This window comes from Capricornis sumatraensis, chromosome 8 (assembly GCF_032405125.1).
Source record: "Capricornis sumatraensis isolate serow.1 chromosome 8, serow.2, whole genome shotgun sequence".
Taxonomy (NCBI): domain Eukaryota; kingdom Metazoa; phylum Chordata; class Mammalia; order Artiodactyla; family Bovidae; genus Capricornis; species Capricornis sumatraensis.
In genome coordinates, this window is record NC_091076.1 from 85196643 (window position 1) to 85213713 (window position 17071).

Consider the following 17071-nt stretch of genomic DNA (forward strand, 5'->3'; position numbering starts at 1 on the left):
TCTGGGATGGAGGAGGCCCACCCTGGAGTACTTCTCTCCCCCAGCTACCCCTTACTACCCCCATGCTCTGAGGATTGGGAGGCCTCACCCACTTGCCTGTCTCTTTCTACGGAGCTGAGAAAACGGGGGAATAAATGAAGCCTCAATTAGGCACGCATCCAGGGTTTGGGGGTTGGGGGAGGGGCCGAGGCTCCAGCCCAATCCAGGAATGCCTGAGAGAGCTGCAGGAGTCTCCACAGCCTCCCAGGGTGGAGGCTTCCCATAGACTCCTTTTTGGTCCACATTGACCAGGCGGGCAGGGGCCTGGGAGACCGGCCTCACTCCCACAGCAACTCACTGCAGGAGGCCCGCCGGCTGCAGAAGGCTGGCCTCCCTCCGCCACCCCACGTGGGCTCCTTTTCCCCCGCCTTTCTTCCTCTCTGGTGCCTTTCCCAGAGCAGGAGGCAGGACCCTCAGAGTGTGGACCCAGACCCAGGCGGGTGGCAGCCCTCCAGGCGGAACAAAGGCAGTTTTCCCCTTTTAACTGTGGAAACCCAGCGTTTCTTATTTATTCCACTCTGAGCCTAGAAAGAGCAATGAAATGGGGATCTTATTTCTTCCCCGGGGGAGGGGTGGGGGGGAGCGAGGCGGATTCTGTAGGGAGGAGACTGGAGACTGGGCAGGAAGAAGCTCTGTACGGATATTTTTAGAGCATGGGAATTAAGCAAGCAGGGACATTCTGGGGCTGGAAACCTTTGTCTCTGTCCAACTCTGAAAGGCCAGTGGGTGATGGAGAGAAGAGCCTGGGGCGACGCGCGGCAGGCAGGGAGGGTGCCTCGGACTCCAGGAAAAAGGAAGCAAGCAGGAGCAGAGGGCTCTGCAGCCCCCTCCCACCCTACCCCACCCCTCCAGGCTGTTGCCACGCTTTATAAGCCGGGCAGATGTCATGGCCACTCAGCAGCTTTGTGGCAAGGAGCAGTGGTGCCCGGCTCTTGGCAGGGCCGCCCCTCAGCTGCCTGCTCCAGTCCCCTAGCTCTCAGAAGCATGGGGAGGTGCAAGAGGCCGAGGTGTGATGCCAACCACTCCAACTTCCTTTGCTGCTGGTTCTGGTCTGACTGTGGAGGAATGAAATGGAAGCTAAAATAAGGCTTTTCAGTTATCATCAGGGTTCCAATGCACCAGGCTGTCTCAGTTCTTTAAGACTATAAATATGGTCTAACCGTCTGTGGGGTGCCTCACTCAGAAAGCACGCCTCTACAACCTCCAGGACAACCACACAAATCTGGGGGATCCGGACATGGAGGGAGGAAAATGGAGAGGACACCCTCCTCCCAGCTGAGGAGCGCGGAGTTTCCAGAGCACAATCTGGCAGTAACTATCAACTGCCTCAAGACGGTTCACAGCCTGGACCCAGCAACTCTGCTTCTGGGATCGTCGGCTGAACCATTATACTGAGAGAGAAGGAAAGGAAGAGAGTAGGGAAGAAAGAAAAAAAAGAAAACACTTCAAAGTGACTTGAATGCCTGCAGTATGGAACACAGTAAACACAGCTACCTGGTGACCTAACAGGTAGCTGTTCAAGACTGTGCTGTGACGGGTGACACAGGGAACCATTAGAATCGTTTCATTAAATACAACAATCTTATTTTGGGGCCTCACTCAAGTGTACAACTACACACCTTGGGAGGACACACAAACTGTGGCGTCTGCACGTTCTCGCCTCGGGGCACAGGGCAACGTTGTTTTCTACATGCCTTTTACTGTTTCCCAAATTCTTTGCCATGAAATATTTATTTCTGGCTTTGGGAGACAGAAATCCCTCTTTCTTTAGTCCCATCTTCTACCACCATCTGTGTGCTTTGACCAATCCTGAACGCCCACCTCTGGAATGCTCTGAGTTTGTCTCTCCCGAGGGCGATCCGGAGCTTGAGGGCAACACCTCTGCAGCCAGGCAGGGCATGTGTCTCTCAGCGCCGTGCCCCCCCATGCCAGCTAACCCTCCTCCCTGATATGGGCTGTGAGGTTCTGGAGGGCAGGACTCTTCCTCATCTCCATTTTTCCAACTCCCAGCCTGCCCACAGCAAGTGGATGAACGCATCAACCTCTCCTGGCTCCTTCAGGTCACAGGGAGCACCGTAAGGAAAACACACGGTGTGAGAGAGGGAACAAGCGCGCGAGGCCCGGAGCGAGACAGGCCCGCGCCACACACCCCCACGGCCATTCTCACGGCGGCCAGAGTATCAGTTACGGGACCTGCCCAACCCCTGCCAACAAGCGTCTTATTGTTGGTGCAAGTAGGTGCCTGGGCCCAGTCAGTCAAGGGCCTCATTCGCCAAAGGGAGATTAGACAGAGTCTCCCTCTAACTTTTCTGGAACAGCGGTCATCGTTAACCCTGGGGTTTCCAACCAGAGAATCAATTTCATCTTGATCCAAAAACTCCTGGACCAGAAGAACTGCTCCCTAAGAGATGAAAAGTATCTCTTTCTCATAAAAGGCACTGCAGCCTTAATTCAGGAGGTGAACACACATTCGCAGCAGGCACATTTACACTCTCTCTCAAAGACACCACACCTGGCACACGAGCTGTGCAGACCCAGGGCAAGAACCTGCCCCACAGACCATCTAGGAGAGGACAGAGGAGCGGGGCTCACGAGGGGGATGCCCAGGGTGGACACTGACTCCTGAAATGCATGAGGGGCCTCCAGTCAAGCACAGCCAAAATCAGAGATGCATTCAAGTTGCTGATAAAACTAATAAAAAATGACCACAGATTTTTAAAAGCTGTAACTCTCAAAGACAAAAAACAGGAGAGAGCAGCAGATGTGGGATAGTAAATAAATTGTGCACACCTGGAGAGGGACCCGGGGGAGCAGATTCAAAGGGTCCCAGAATTCCTCACGCTCAGGAGTAGCCCAGCATCTCCGCTAACCTCAGAGGCGAGATGGGCAGGAGGGCTGGGCAGTCCCCATTCAAGGAGCACCAGCCCACAGGGCAGGCTCCCATGGGCAGCACCCACAAGGTGCTCTCTGAAGAGGTTCTGGACTCAGGGCAGGAAGCACCATGGCAGGGTGGGGGGGTGTGTGTGGGGGCGTGGGGGTGTATGTGCATGGCAGGGTGGGGGCAAGGGGCAGGAGGTGGAAGATTCCATGAAAGTCATCATCCTGAAAGCTGAGGCCGCCTCAGACAGGAGAGGGGAGGACCTGGATCGGGGGGCTCTCCAGTTCCCAGCCTGACTGTCCTTCTAAGACAAGGCCGGCCAATCACCACATAAACCCCGCGCACACATTACCTCGTTCTTCAATACAAATGTACAGCTATGGGTCACAGTCATTTGAGAAAGCCCAAGACCAAAACAGGCAGGGAGGGAACTAAGAAGAAAGCAAGTCAGACCAGAGACAGAATGGAATTTCAAAATAACTGGAATTATAACAGACAGTACTGCGTCCATGAAACTGGAATAAGATGCTATTGGGATACACAGAGAACAAGAAATGAGCCCCAAGAAACTATAAGTATCACAGCTGACATAAGAACCAGAATAGAACAAAACAGGATCACTGGAATCAGAAACAGAAGGGTTTACAGCAAGGTTAATGAGGTCTCAGGAACAACAAAGCCACGCAAAAAGATAATAAAGTTAGAGACTGTCCACAGGAACCGAGAGCCAAGGAACAGGGGCTCTGAGAGTAAAGACCAGAGAAGAGGAAACAAAAAATCACCCGAAGTAAAAAAAACAAGAAAACTACTGGACCAGAAAAACTGAACTTTCCTCATTGAAAGGCACACAGGCTTCTGGCTCAGTGAGAGAAAACAGGCCCACAGCAAAGCACAGCCCATGCAATTCTAGAGCCCAGGGGCTCATGAGCAGCTCCTCAGAGTTTCCAGAGAGAAAATGCCCTTCGTTCACCATGGGGTCAGGAACCGTACGTGCACTACTCCATGGTAATGGTAGAAATGAGAGACAGTGGTGCCTTCAAAACTCCAAGCGGACACTGCTCCCAGCCTGACATTGTATAACCAGTCCAGCTGCCAATCGAGAGTATAAGCAAAAAGGCATTTTTAGACATGCAAGGTCTCAAAACTCTCCCCCTTGTGCCATTCTCAAGAGCCTTTACCAAGTAGAGAAGCAAACCAAAAACAAGAGATCAACCTAAAACACTCAGGAGAAGGCTGAAGGGAGCCCCAGGCCAAGAGCTAAGCAGCAGGCCTGGAGAAGAGCCAGGCCAAATGGGACAAGCAGAGAGAGGTCGCCATGAGGGATGTGACTATGAAAAAAAGACGACTCTCTGACCGAAGGACGTGCCCACACTAAGGAGAACTTGTAGCTCTGTCAGGAAGTGCAAAGTTCAATTAAGGTTAGTTAAATATAAATCAAAATGAATGGGGGAGGGCAACCATAAACGTCAAGAGAAACCAAGTGTGGAAGGAAGCACAGCCATGGTCATTACGTGGCTTGAGTGGCAGTTTTCACAGGGTCAGAATAACATAAACATGACTGATCTAGCCCTCCATTTAATACCTTACATGGGCTGGCTTATCAGACTGTTTGTATTGCCTGTTTCCCAGGAAAGTTAAAAAAAAAAACACGGTCAGGCAGGGAGGGCTGGCTCACAATGGGGTCCCAAGAAGTCAGGGTGCAGGGCTGTGCCCTGGAGGACTCTGCAGCCTGGCCTCGAGCCACCTGGCCCTGCACAGGCATGTGTGGGGACACCATGGGTGCACACACCGATACCAGTCACTTGGCTTTGTCTCTTGGACCCCAAATGTTTCCTGTTGCTGACTCTCATAAAATGACTCTTTTTCGACAGTTCTCTCCCTACTGCTACTTAATTTGCTCCCTAACCAATTATTCCAAGCTGCTCCCTTTCCTAAAACCCAAAGTCACTCCTGTCCCTGCAGGAGGGTCAGACCCACCCAGCCCATTAACGCAGACGCTCACCCTCCAGACCAGAGTCGCAGCGCCACAGAAGTCCACCCACAGCTCTAAGGACCTCCACCAAGGATGCCCACCACAGCCCAGTCTCAGCTGCTACCCCTGAAGGGTGAGGTCCCCAGAAATCCCTCCACCAGCTCACAGAACTGCTGCTCCAACCATCCCATGACCCCCTCCAACTCTGTAAGAGCCGTGCACATGCAGAGGGGGCTGGCAGGGGCCCCAAGTGGGCAGCAGGATGTAACATCACCTGCAGCCCCTCTGTTCACAAGCCACGGGTGTCCCACAACAGCTGTGGGCACACCAGGGGAGTCAGAAAGAGGACCGTGGTTCTCATTAGGCTTGAGGGCACCAGACACAGTCGGGAGTGCATCTCTACCCTGCTGCCCATGACTGAGCACGTGGGTAACTGGGAAGGAATGAAGGCACACAGGATGGCCCCAGTGACACGGAAAGGCACTCGCCGGGCCACCAGGCTCCAGGTCCTCTCAATAGTCTCAAAGTCAGAGAGGGAGGATTCCGGGGCAGGGAGAGGCTTCTTAAACGCGTACAACAGACATGCCAGAGTCAAAGGGGATGGCAGACTGATCTCCACCCTTGGGTCAGCTGACAGGTGCCAGGCTTCTCCCACACCCACATGCATAGTTTAAGGTTCTGTCTATGCAGGCAAATAGCAAGGCTCTCCCTTGAAGCGCTCACTGCCCTGTGCAGGAAGACTCACACGGAAATCTGCGTCCCGGGGACCAGGGACAGAGGAAGGAGGCTCCCTGGGAGTGGTGCCTATGTCCTCTGTTGGCTCTTTGAATGATTCAGGGTTACCTGCAGAGCCTTCCCACCCCACCTGGCAGGTACACACGTGCTCCTTTCTATCTGAGCCTCTGCACCCACTCACTCCTGCATGTTCTCCTCTAACTTCTTTGCTCTCTGAGGTACTGGCAGCACAGAGCATCCATCCTGCCCCAGATTCAGGCCCCGTGGAAGCAGCCAGCCCTTCCCTTCAGGACCAGGTAACCCCATACCTACTGGTGGATTTCCCCAGCCACAAACGGACTTCTGGACCCGATCATTCTTGAAACCCCTCTGCTGTAACTCCCAGGAGTCTGCTCTGTTCTTCATTCCAAACAGCCCCATAAGTAACCACTGGTGGCCTCCACCCCCAAGCTGTTCCACACTGAGAAATGCCACCCAGGCCAGCAGGTAGAGTGGTAAATGACAACAAAAAGCTACCAGATGCAGAATGCTGTACTTTCCAGTAGACACCAGGCTCAGACATCTTAAGCCACTCAGTGAGAAGGGCCTACAATCTGGCCACCAGTCTTCAGGGAATACCTGTACCAAAGGATGCTTCACTCTAATGGGTGCGGCCTTCTGCGTCCCAGGGAGTCATACTTGAGGAAGGAAGGTGCGTGACACTTCTGAGTGCCACCGCTGACCCCTGATCTTTGGACAACAGGGCTTGGTTGGGAGGAGTTCCCAGTCCTAGCTGGGTTCATCATGCCCTTTCCTGTCACCCACCGTAACATTTCCAAGTAACCTGAAGCTGACCCAAGGATGCTCCAGGGCAAAGCAGCCTGCAGGAAGCCCAGAGGCAAAGCCCTTTACAGACTACATTTCCTCCCCAATGCACTTATACTTAAGAGTCATTAAGGAATTAACTGTGACAACATCCCTCCCAGAGAGGTGAAAATGATGTGTAGCTGTCATGATTAAGTAAAGACAGGACAAGGAATTCAGCTGCAGCCCTCAAGTCTAAAAATGAAGGCAGGCAGGGGTGCAACGCCTCAACCCTGAAGTCACCTTCTTGACATGTGGCTGGGGCCTGGCCGCTGAGCACTCCTGCTGAGCTGTCCTGCAGCAGCCCCTCCCCGGCCCCCAGCTGCTCTCCCCTTCACCCAGCCCCTGCGGAGGCCTCAGAGCTCACAGAATGGGTGGGGGGGGGGGGAGGGGAAAGGGGGAGGGAGAGTGGCTGTTCACACTGGTAAAGCACTCAGACTTTGGCAAATGTTTTTTAAGTTCATTATTTTGGAAAAATAATTAACTGGCGGACACGGAAGAGGTGGTGCAGGCTTGCTCATGCAGGCTGCGGGCTGGGCCTTGAGGCACCAGGGTGATTCTGTCTGGGGAGGTTTGTCCAGTCCAGCCAGGGCTGCTGGGGTGGGGGGTGGTGAAGGAAGGGTGGGATCATGCACAGCTTCAACTGAAGTAGCACCAGACTGCGTCAGTTTAAAGCTCCCATTACGTTTCTGTGCAGGATTCCGTGGGGAAGACGGAGGTCACCAGCCTGCCTGTGAGAGCATCGGGAGAGCCCTGCAGGACGCGGAGCACCCACAGGGCTGGGGCAGCCCCTGCTCTTTCACAGCCCCCATCTTGCTCACAGGCTGACATGAGGATGAAAACACTTCCAAGTTTAAAGTTACTTTTTAAAACTGCCATTTTTACCACAGCAACCACAGGACTGAGGAGGGACAGCTGAGCAGAAGAGGGAAGGAAACCAGTTAGGAGTCACTTTGGGTCCAACAGCCCCTGAGGTCATGTGGAGGGCAAACCGGCCACTTTCTCAGAGAAGGGGGACTGGAGGAAACCCTCCAGGTACGGACTCCACACCAGTGCCCTCTCCCTGCACCCCTCGGGCCCCCAGCCCCAACACAGTAGGTCTGCCTCCGTGCCCTGGAAGCTGAACCCAGGTGGAAAAGTACCAAGGTCAAAGCCAGGCCAAATGCATGAAAGGTTTACAAATAAATCTAAAGACATGAGACTGACTCATAAAGCATCAGGTGGGGGTCAGAGGAAGCTTCTCTGCCTCTTGGAGGCACAGGTGAACTCTACACTGCAGTTTCCACGCCCCTCTGAACGTACATCCACACACCCGACTGCAAGCCTGAAGCGAGTCTACTTCAAGGGGCTGGAAGGCACACGGAAAACCACCAGAGCTCCCATCTGCGGCCACAGACAAACCCGAGGGTGGGCCGGAGGCCAAGAGCCCAGCCAGCCCACACCCAGCACCCCTCCCCACACTGCACGCAGCGGCCGGGTGCAGCCGAGCCGCCCACCACTAGACACAGTGGCAGCAGTGGCGGGCAGAGGGGTGGGGCCGCTGGGGAAAGGACCCGTCCTTCTCCCAGAAGGCATCTCACCAGCTCGCAAACTCCCAGTTCTGACACTCACAAGTTGAGTGATGCCACCATCTCTTGGGACCTCAGTTTTCTTCTGTGAAATGGAAGGGCAGTACCTGTCAAGCAGTAACTGAAGCGAGCATCACGTTAGAGGAGGTGCCTGAAGAGCAGCCACGTAGCACCGGGCTGAGCACATGGTACCCCTGCAACCCCTATGACCAGCAGGGTGGAGGCCAAGGCCCCCACTCCTTCCAGAAAGCTCTGACTCCACAATCCACCCACTGCCCTGAAGAAGGCACGCACTGCGGTTCAGCTTTGTGGTTACCATTCACATGCATCCCAACGAGTTGTGTGCTTCATCGTGAAAGGGACCTTCTTGTGGCCACATGGCCTCCCGCCATGGCTGTGGACATGATGGCCACCAAGGCTGCCAGTGAATCAGAATAATCAGTCTGCCTGGGAAAGCTCCAGGTGGGGGCAGGTCGGGGGAGGGAGGGCCAGCACTTAGAGCAGGGCTGCTCTGGTGCCTATGCCTCTTCATGTTGCAGGGTTGGCTACTGAAACTGCGGTCCCTGAGCCCTGCAATCTGGAGGCTCTGATGCAGGGGTGTGATGGAGACTGGGCTGCAGAGGAGCGTCCCCACGGGCAGCAGGCCAAGCTGAGTCCCTCCCCATTCTGCCCTGGGGCCCAAACACATGGAAAACCAAGTAGGCAAAGGTCTCGGGATCAAGCATCCTCCAGGACTGTCCTAAGGAAGAAAACTGTAAAGGAGCCAGACCCACAGCCCAGCAGTTCTCAGTTCCTCTGAGGAGTGCTCAGACCAAGCCCACCACCTCGCCCGTGAGCAGACCCTGAGGTGACTCCTCTGGCTGGAGCGTCTTGCCCAGGGGACTGATGAGCCCACAGGTGCCCTCCAGCAAGGCACATGAGGGCTACCAGACTCCCCACTACACGAATGGGGTGTGACACACACTGAGGAGCCGGCAGCAGGGACCCCGTGAAGGCGGCTCAGCAGAGCTGTGGTCTGGGCTGCCTTTCCAGGAATCTCAGGGCACACAGTGGGAGGGCTCCACACACCTGCCCTGGAAGTGTGGGCACAGCCTCTCCACAGGAATCACAGAGGAGAGACCCACGGTCAGTTCGCTTCAGGGCAGAGTTAACTGCATCAGACCTTCCACGGTAAGATTCTATCATGTGCTCCGACATGAATGAGCCTTGAGGACATATGCTAAATGAAACAAGCCAGACACACAAGGACAAGTACCTTGACCCCACTTACAGGAGGTCCCTGGAGTCCCCAAATCCAGAGGCACAGGAAGTAGAAGGGTGTGTGGTAAGGGTTTAATGGGGACAGAGCTTTGGTCCAGGAAGATGGGAAGAGCTCCAGAGAGGGGTGGAGGGATGGTGGTGGTGGGTACACACCAGTGTGAGTGTGCTTAATGCCGCTCAACTGTAGTTGTTGAAGTGGTACATTTTGTTGCATATATCTTACCATAGTTTAAAAGCAAACAACAACAACAAATGTTTTTGCCTGGCTTCCAGGAGGAAAAGGAAGAGAAAGTGAAATCAAGAGACAGGCTACCAGAGTTCATTGGCCACAGGTTCCCCTCACCCCGAGTCTCACTGCCCAGCAACTTCACCTGAGACTGGGGGCTGCTTCCCCTCTGGATGGGGAGCTCCCCCAGGAAAGCCTTCTAGTGACCCCAGCACCACAGCTCAAGGGCAGAGACACAGGACCAGCACAGCACAGGGACAGAAACAAAGGCAGAGGAGAAGGGGAGCCGGCTGGGCTTCCAGACTCTTCACTCTGTCCTCTCTGCAAGAACCAGAGGCCCAGCCCAACTGCTCAGGCTCCCACTTGTCTGTGAGACTGCCCTGAGCCCACCTCACCTCTGCTTGCATTTGGGAAATTTTTTTTCCTTTTTTGGGCAATTTGCCTCTCCTCCACACCCACCAGTTACAGGGTATGTGGGTGTATCGAGAAAGAAATTTCCCAAAAAAGGAAAAGTGATCCCGAAGGTTAGTCCCATCTCAGAGCTGCCTGGAAGAGAAAGGCAACAGTTACCTCTGGAGTCAAACCAGCCTGAGGCCCCAGACCCAGCAGGAGACCCCACACAGAAAGGCGTCTCCAAGCAGCCCTCCAGGGACCAAAGCCCCCTCGCACTCAGAGTCCCCACCTGTGCTCTGAGCCCTCTGGAGTGTGTTCTCTCTCTGCTGAGGAACCACTAAGAGCTTCAAGGCAGGACACACCTAATCCTTCCCCCAGGTGTACCCAGATCCCACCTCCTCCCCATGCTTAACAGAAGTCCTGCAGCAATGCACTTACAAAGTTGATGATTTCAACTCAACAATTTTGACAGGACCTGTGCTCCCCAGACCCCAAGTCAGACAGTGCAGAGAGGGGTACCAAGAACTATCGGGGTCCTAGGGACGCAGGGAAAAAAGCCAGTTTGTTAGACCACACTTAAGCAAATGAAAACAAATAGTAATACTGTAAATGTAAAAGCCCAAGTAACAATTTGAAACAAACTGTGACTAAGTGTTAAGGGCCTAGCCATAAAATGCTACAATTCATTACATGCAATAGATTACCTGGGAAGGGATGGGGCAAAACTAAAGTCCGCAAGGTGGCAGATTAGCAGTGGCTGGGGCGGCTCAGAGCTGCTGCTCTCGCCAGGGCCCTGTTCCTCTGATCTGAGAGGCCTGCTAGTGCTCGGGTGTGGAGCTGGTGCTCTTGGAGACCAACAACCAGATGGCTGTTACACGGGCTGGGGTGGGGACGGGGTCTGACTGCCCTGAGCAGCCGCGAGAAGCGGTGCCCGTCTGCTCCCTGGCTGTGAGCCGCACGAACAGCTCTGCTGGCCCTGCAGCTGCCTGATGAGCAGAACACCCCACAGAAACCCCCCCACAGCAGCAACAAGCCCAGGACTACTCCACTGGCATGGTCCCAGCCAGCAGGATACCCTGCCCCATCACCTTCCCTGCTCCCAGGACATCTCACAGGGAAGTCCTTCTGAACCTTGTAAGAACAGAGAAGACAGCAAGTCAAACATGCTTAAATCTCTTAGAAAAACATAAGCCAGCGACTGACCAGGCCACACAGGGTCTCTGGGCCGGCACTGGTTGTGGGGCCGTCCTGGGCACTGCACTCTGTCTGACGGCACATGGCCTCCACGAGGTCCAGCAGGACCTGCGCACCCTGGCACCGCTGAGACTCAGGACGGCAGCTCTGCCGTGCGGCCCTGGAGGCCTCACACAGCAACTTCGGCGCAGTGGCCACCTGCTCCAGGTAGAGGCGGGAGTGAGCTGTCAAGAAGGACCTGACACAGACCACAGGGTTGGAGAGACCACTCCAGCCCTGCAAGCCCCACACTGCCAACCTCCGGAGGCTTTCTCAGAACATCCACGATGGGGGCTTTCCTAACGCAACAAGGAAACATGTCACTTTACAGGTGTTTCAACACAACGGCTACCGCTCCCTGGCACACAGAGAAACGAAGCTCCCTTACCCCTGGAGGGGCCATATGCCTGCACTGAGGGCAGCGCCAGCCAACCCCTTCACCCACGAGCAGGGCCAGCTCTTCCACTTGGCACCGCCCTCCCCATAGCCCTGCTTTTCCAGGGTTTCCTTCTTCTTGAGTGCAGCACACCCCACCTCTGCCCAAGCATCTCAGGATGGGCAGGTGGCAGGGAGTGTAGAGGGTGTGGGGGGCCATGCAGGACCAGCTTTCAGACCAGTGTGCACTGCGTGTCTACCCAGCGGCCGCCCTCATGCTGTGCAGCTGAGCTGAAGAGACCACGGCCTGTACCAAACCCCAGCTGAACCTAATGAAAGATTTCCTGATCAAAATCATCAGTCCCCAAGCCAAGTCCAGGAACTGTTTTTCAGGATGGTTCATGGCGCAGTCCTGCCTGGAAGTCATCCAGTGAACTCCGAGGCCCCTTCCTCACGGTCAGTCTTTGCAGGACTTCAGAGCAGTTAGCCAGGCACAAGGAGGACAAAGTAAACCCCCATGCATCGGGCCCAGCTCCCACCACAGGGCGCCTGCCGGGGTGATGGCCAGGTTGGGCAAACACACAGGGCAGTGCAATCACCAAAGGACGTGTGTCCAGGTGAATCCACTCGTCTGCTCCTGCCTCCAGCAAATTCTACTCTACCCCAATCCCCACAGTGCCACCACCCCAGTACCTCCTGCTGTTCTGGACACAGATGGGTCCACAGCAAAGCCCCTGCCGCCCATCCCTGTTGACAAACATCCTCATCAGAAAGAAAGAAGAAAAAGAAAATTCTTTTTTAGAAGGAAACGAGGCACTAGTTGACACAGAACAAAGTACCGTACCTATCAATTGCATCCTTAGATATCAGACCCGTTAACATGTCCCGTACACAAAATGGTGACCACATGGCATCACAATGATGAGGACCCCCCACGTGGAAATAGCACTGATGACCTGGTAATGTACCCGCTGTGAAAACCACCAAAAATCCACGTGTCCACCAGACTGCAGCGTCCTCTGCTCACACCCCTGCAGCAAGCAGATGCACTCTGAAAGGGTGGGGTCCACCGTGCTACATGTGTGAATGGATGTTCCCGAACCGTCCCAATTAAAAACGCTGAGCACACACACTCACACATTCCAATGGAATGGGAAAAGGTACTCAATTCTGGAATTCAGTCATACTTTAGATTAGTTAGGAGAGACCATCTCCTTTAGAGAAAAGGCCAGGAGACAAAATGAGTGGAAAAGAAAAGCCAGAATATTCCACCAGGTTGGTAAATGTCCCTCCAGCCCAGGAAGCAAACTAGGCAGGTGGCAGGACAGGACAGGGTCTGTACACCCCAACTTAGTGACAGGAACACCAACCCCATGGCCAGGAGGCCTCTGAACAATAAACTGGATGAGCAACACCAACTACAGCCACAGACATGAGAGGAGCCCTGGGCCAGAGTAGGGGGGTCTGCAGAGCCCGGCGGGCACAGGCCCACCCAGGGCCACCCCACCTGCCCTGCAGCCCCTCCACTTCTTACTGAGGGGCTCCTTCTCCCTGAACAGAAAGGACCTCCTCCCTCACTGCTGACTCTTACCCGTGGCCACAGAAGGTACCTCAAAGCAAAGGTCAGGGCTGTCAAGGGCCACTGCAACTAGCTGCCACACGTGCTTCAAAATTCCAGGCTTCGGAGCAGAAGCCCCAGTGAGAGCACACAGCTGAAGAGGCCTGGCAAAGGCTGGGGCAGGGTGGGGTGGAAGAGCGCACTCACCATCTCGTCCAGGGCGTAGCGCAAGAGGCCGTGCTCGTAGAGGATGAAGAACCGGCGCTGCCATTTCTACAACAGAACACAGAGGAGTAGGGAGGGTTCTGGCCCGCCTCCTCACGAGGAGCCCCTGCGCCTGACAGGTCTGCCTCTGAGGCCCGCTGGCAGCACAGCTTCCACTTCCGGGGCCCCGGGGTGGAAGAGCAAGGCCTCGTCAGTCAGGACTGGGCCAGCGAGAGGCCCAAACTACCCAGCATGTCTCCAGTTACTGAGGCTGAAAAAGCTGCCTGGTCTGTTTCAATTTGCGAGCTCCTCCTGAGCAGGAGCCATGCCCAGATCAACTTTCTCTATTCTTCATGTACCGAGTACAGAGCTTATTACAATACATGTGAATTCATGATTTGTTGAATTACCTGACCTGATTATGGGATAACCTGAGAATTGCTAGGCACTGATTCCCCACTTCTGGAAAATCTGGAAAAGTGATATAAAAGGGTTGTTCCAGTGAGCCACAGGGAGTGTGAGAAAGGGGAAAGTGAGCCAGGCTCCAAGATTCACTGAGGAGGAGAGCAGTAACAAAAGTCAAAACTGAGAAGGGGCAACCAGTGGGAATGGTTCTGATATCCAGGGAGGGACTGACCAGAAAAAGGGGCCCCTCCCTGCCCTCTACCCAAAGGCCAGGCCACCGGGGCTGATAGAGGCCCAATGGCACTGACATGGCGGGTAGAGAGGCCCTCCTTTTGAATGCGTGGGGGCAGGGGGCATGTCTAGAACATGAGACTGTTGGGCCCCAAATCTCAGGGCTCGTCATGAAGACCCATAATCTATCTTCAACATTTCCACAAGTCCAACAAAATTCATACTTCTACTGGCAATAAGGCCACAAGAATGAACTAAAATATCATGGCTCTTTAGTTTGGACCAGAATTATATCATTTATAATAATGAATTTCCCATCAGAAGCTGGAAAAGACAATTCTATTGCCATTTAGTGACCTAAATATGAAATAGGAGAAAGGGCTGCCCCCCAGTTACTGCAGCCACTGAACACAGTAGCCCCATGGTCTTCATGCTTGGGTGGCAGGCACAGGGCACTCATGTGGCCTTGCAAGAGGACCTGCAGAAGGCTGGGCCACCTGGGCCCTTCCCGAGAAATATTCCCAAGGCTCCTGTGCATTGTTTTTAAAATTAAAACCCATTCCAGAGAAGGCCTAAGACCCCAGATACAAGGCATGTTCTATGGGTACCACGGCCCCATCCCAGTGTGTGACACTCAGGCTGGGGCAGCAGAGACCCAGAGTGGGGGAAGAGGCCCTCCGGAATCAGGGGATGGCAGGTGTGGGCGGCAGTTCCCAGAGGAGCATGCGTGGAAGAGGAAAGCGAGCTTTAACTGGAGCCAAATCCAAGGGGACCTCTGACAGAGGAATAAGCACTGACTGGGGTGCTGCTGGTCTGACATCTCCCTGCTCCTCTCACACCTGCCTGAGCAGCATCCTGTGTTCAGCAGAACCCGCCCCCCAGGGGCTGGGTGCCCAGCAGAGATGGGACAGAAGCCAAGTGGGCCCTGGAGGCCGCCTCCCTTCACTCGTGCTCATCTGCTGAGCCCCCAGCTGGGGAGGAAAGGAGGGGAAGCGGGGGCTGCAGGAGCAGGACCCCAGCACTGAAGGAACAGGGAGCCTCAAGAGCACATTGCAGACATGTGCTGAACTGTCCGATGACCTTTTCCATTTACCTGTTTCTAGAGCTGACTCACAGAACAGGCAGCATTCTTTTGAATGAAGGGCGGGGTGCAACTATGTGTAACTGAGGCTGTTCCTTGTGGGCTCTGCAAGCTCACTGAGTAAGGGTTTCCTTTGGATCCTACCACCCTAGGACCCACAGCTCACTTCCCTCCTCCCATGGTCCATCTGCCTCAGAGTGCCCTCTCTGGTGAGTCCTCCCCCAAGAATGCACTCTGAAGTCCTTACCCGAGACCGGTGCACTGGGTTGTCGAAGTCCGTCCCATCTGGAGCCAGGAGCAGCCAGCCGCCGTAAATGGGCTTTGCCTAGAGGAGAGAAGGAGGGCCGGTCATCAGTGGCCTTGGACAGGTTCAACGGGCAAGCTAACGCCAAGCTGACAAGTGCCCGCTGGAAGAGAATCCACCTGTACTCCAAGCCCTCCATGCATGCACCCACTCCCAGCAGGAGACACACTGGGGAGCCAGAGGCTCCAGCAGGCCTGGAGCACCCGCTATGGAGACAGGAACATGAAACCCAGTGGGAGACCAGACAAACAGAGAACACAAGACTCCTAGGAGCAGACACCGCCCAGCAAGCTCCTGATCAAGCCACCAGGGTCACGTTCTTCATCACCACGGGAACTGCAGGCACCAGGGAGAACCTGTGACCAGCACGGCCAAAGGCCCTCGTCCTGAGGGCACAAAGCCTGGGAGCAGAGACACTGCTTCAGCCATCGCCACAAGCGTGGCCAGAGAATCGCCAACTTGCCGGCTGCATGACCTTGCTGAAAACCTTTCCAGTTTCATCTTCACGTGCAAAAGTGAGTGTGGCAACAGCTGCATCTGCGCCTCACGAATCTTACGTGAGGATTGATGAAACACGGCCCAGCACAGGAAAGAAAACGGCAAGGCTGCTGGGAAAGCAGTCTGACAGTTCCTCAGGTTACACTTAGAATCCCTATGGCCCAGAATTCCACTCCTAGGTGTACACATACCCAAGAAAACTGAAAGCAAGTGCTCAAGTAAAAACCTGGATGTGAATGTTCACAGCAGCACTATTCACAATTGTCAAAAGGTAGAGACAACCCCAGTGGCCATCAGCAGATGGAAAATGTGGCCCATCCATTCAACGGAACGGCATCCAGCGATATAAAGGCATGAAGCGCTGACACGCTCGCTGCAACACGGCTGAACCTTAAAGACCTTATGCTAAGTCAAGAAGACAAACACAAATGACCACAAATTACACGATTCCGCTTATATGAAAGGTTCAGAATCAGGAAATCCGCAGAAAGAGGGGGCAGATGAGTGGCTACCAGGATGTCAAGGGAGCAGAAATGGGGAGTGGCTGATAACAGGTGTGGGGTTTCTTTGGGGGTGATGAAAATGCTCTGGAATCAGACAGGGGAGTCATTATCCTAAAAATCACTAAATCGTGTGCTTTAAAAGGGCTTCTCTGGTGGCCCTGCCAATGAAATGACAGAGAGCTCTCCCGTCGAGAATTCTTGACAGGAGAATTCTGTCAATGCAGGAGACCCGGGTTTGATTCCTGGTCCAGGAAGATCCCTTAGAGAAGGAAATGGCAACCCACTCCATATTCTTGCCTGGAGAATGCCAAGGACAGAGGAGCCTGGCAGGCTGCAGTCCGTGGAGTCACAAAAGAGTTGGATACGACTTAGCGACTGAACAACAAATGCTTTAGAAAACTGAATTTTATGGTATGTCAATTATCTCAAAAATTGTTTAAGAGGGGGAAAAATAGCCTGAGTACAGTGTCTGGCCTAAAAAGCCTAAATAAATGATGGCTAGTTTTGTATTTCTTACATCCAAAGAGCGCCCCCTCCCCCGAGAGCCTGGCAGTGGAGTTCAACAGGAGTTAAAGGATGAAGACACTCAGACTCCAGCTCCCTTTTCGGCCACACCAGACTTGAGGAAGGGCAGCTGAGGCACAAACAGCAAAACAAATCAAAACCCAAACCTTCCACCTGCTGTTTACACATAGACTACCCCAGGGAGAGCCTTAGGGTCCTCTCAGCATGCGCTTTACTCATCATTTCCAAATTGGCAGGCCC

The 17071-nt window shown here is 54.2% G+C and overlaps 1 protein-coding gene across 3 annotated transcripts in view; it reads right to left on the bottom strand.

Moving 5' to 3' along the window:
• MPRIP (myosin phosphatase Rho interacting protein) overlaps positions 1-17071 on the bottom strand; it is a 92797-nt gene that overhangs the window by 54828 nt on the left and 20898 nt on the right. For all 3 annotated transcript variants that reach the window (XM_068977270.1, XM_068977271.1, XM_068977269.1), the window contains exons 2-3: positions 15249-15326; positions 13288-13353 (exon numbers count right to left, since the gene is read on the bottom strand). In XM_068977270.1, the coding sequence (XP_068833371.1) occupies positions 13288-13353; positions 15249-15326 (144 nt within the window). The remainder of the gene's footprint in view (positions 1-13287; positions 13354-15248; positions 15327-17071) is intronic.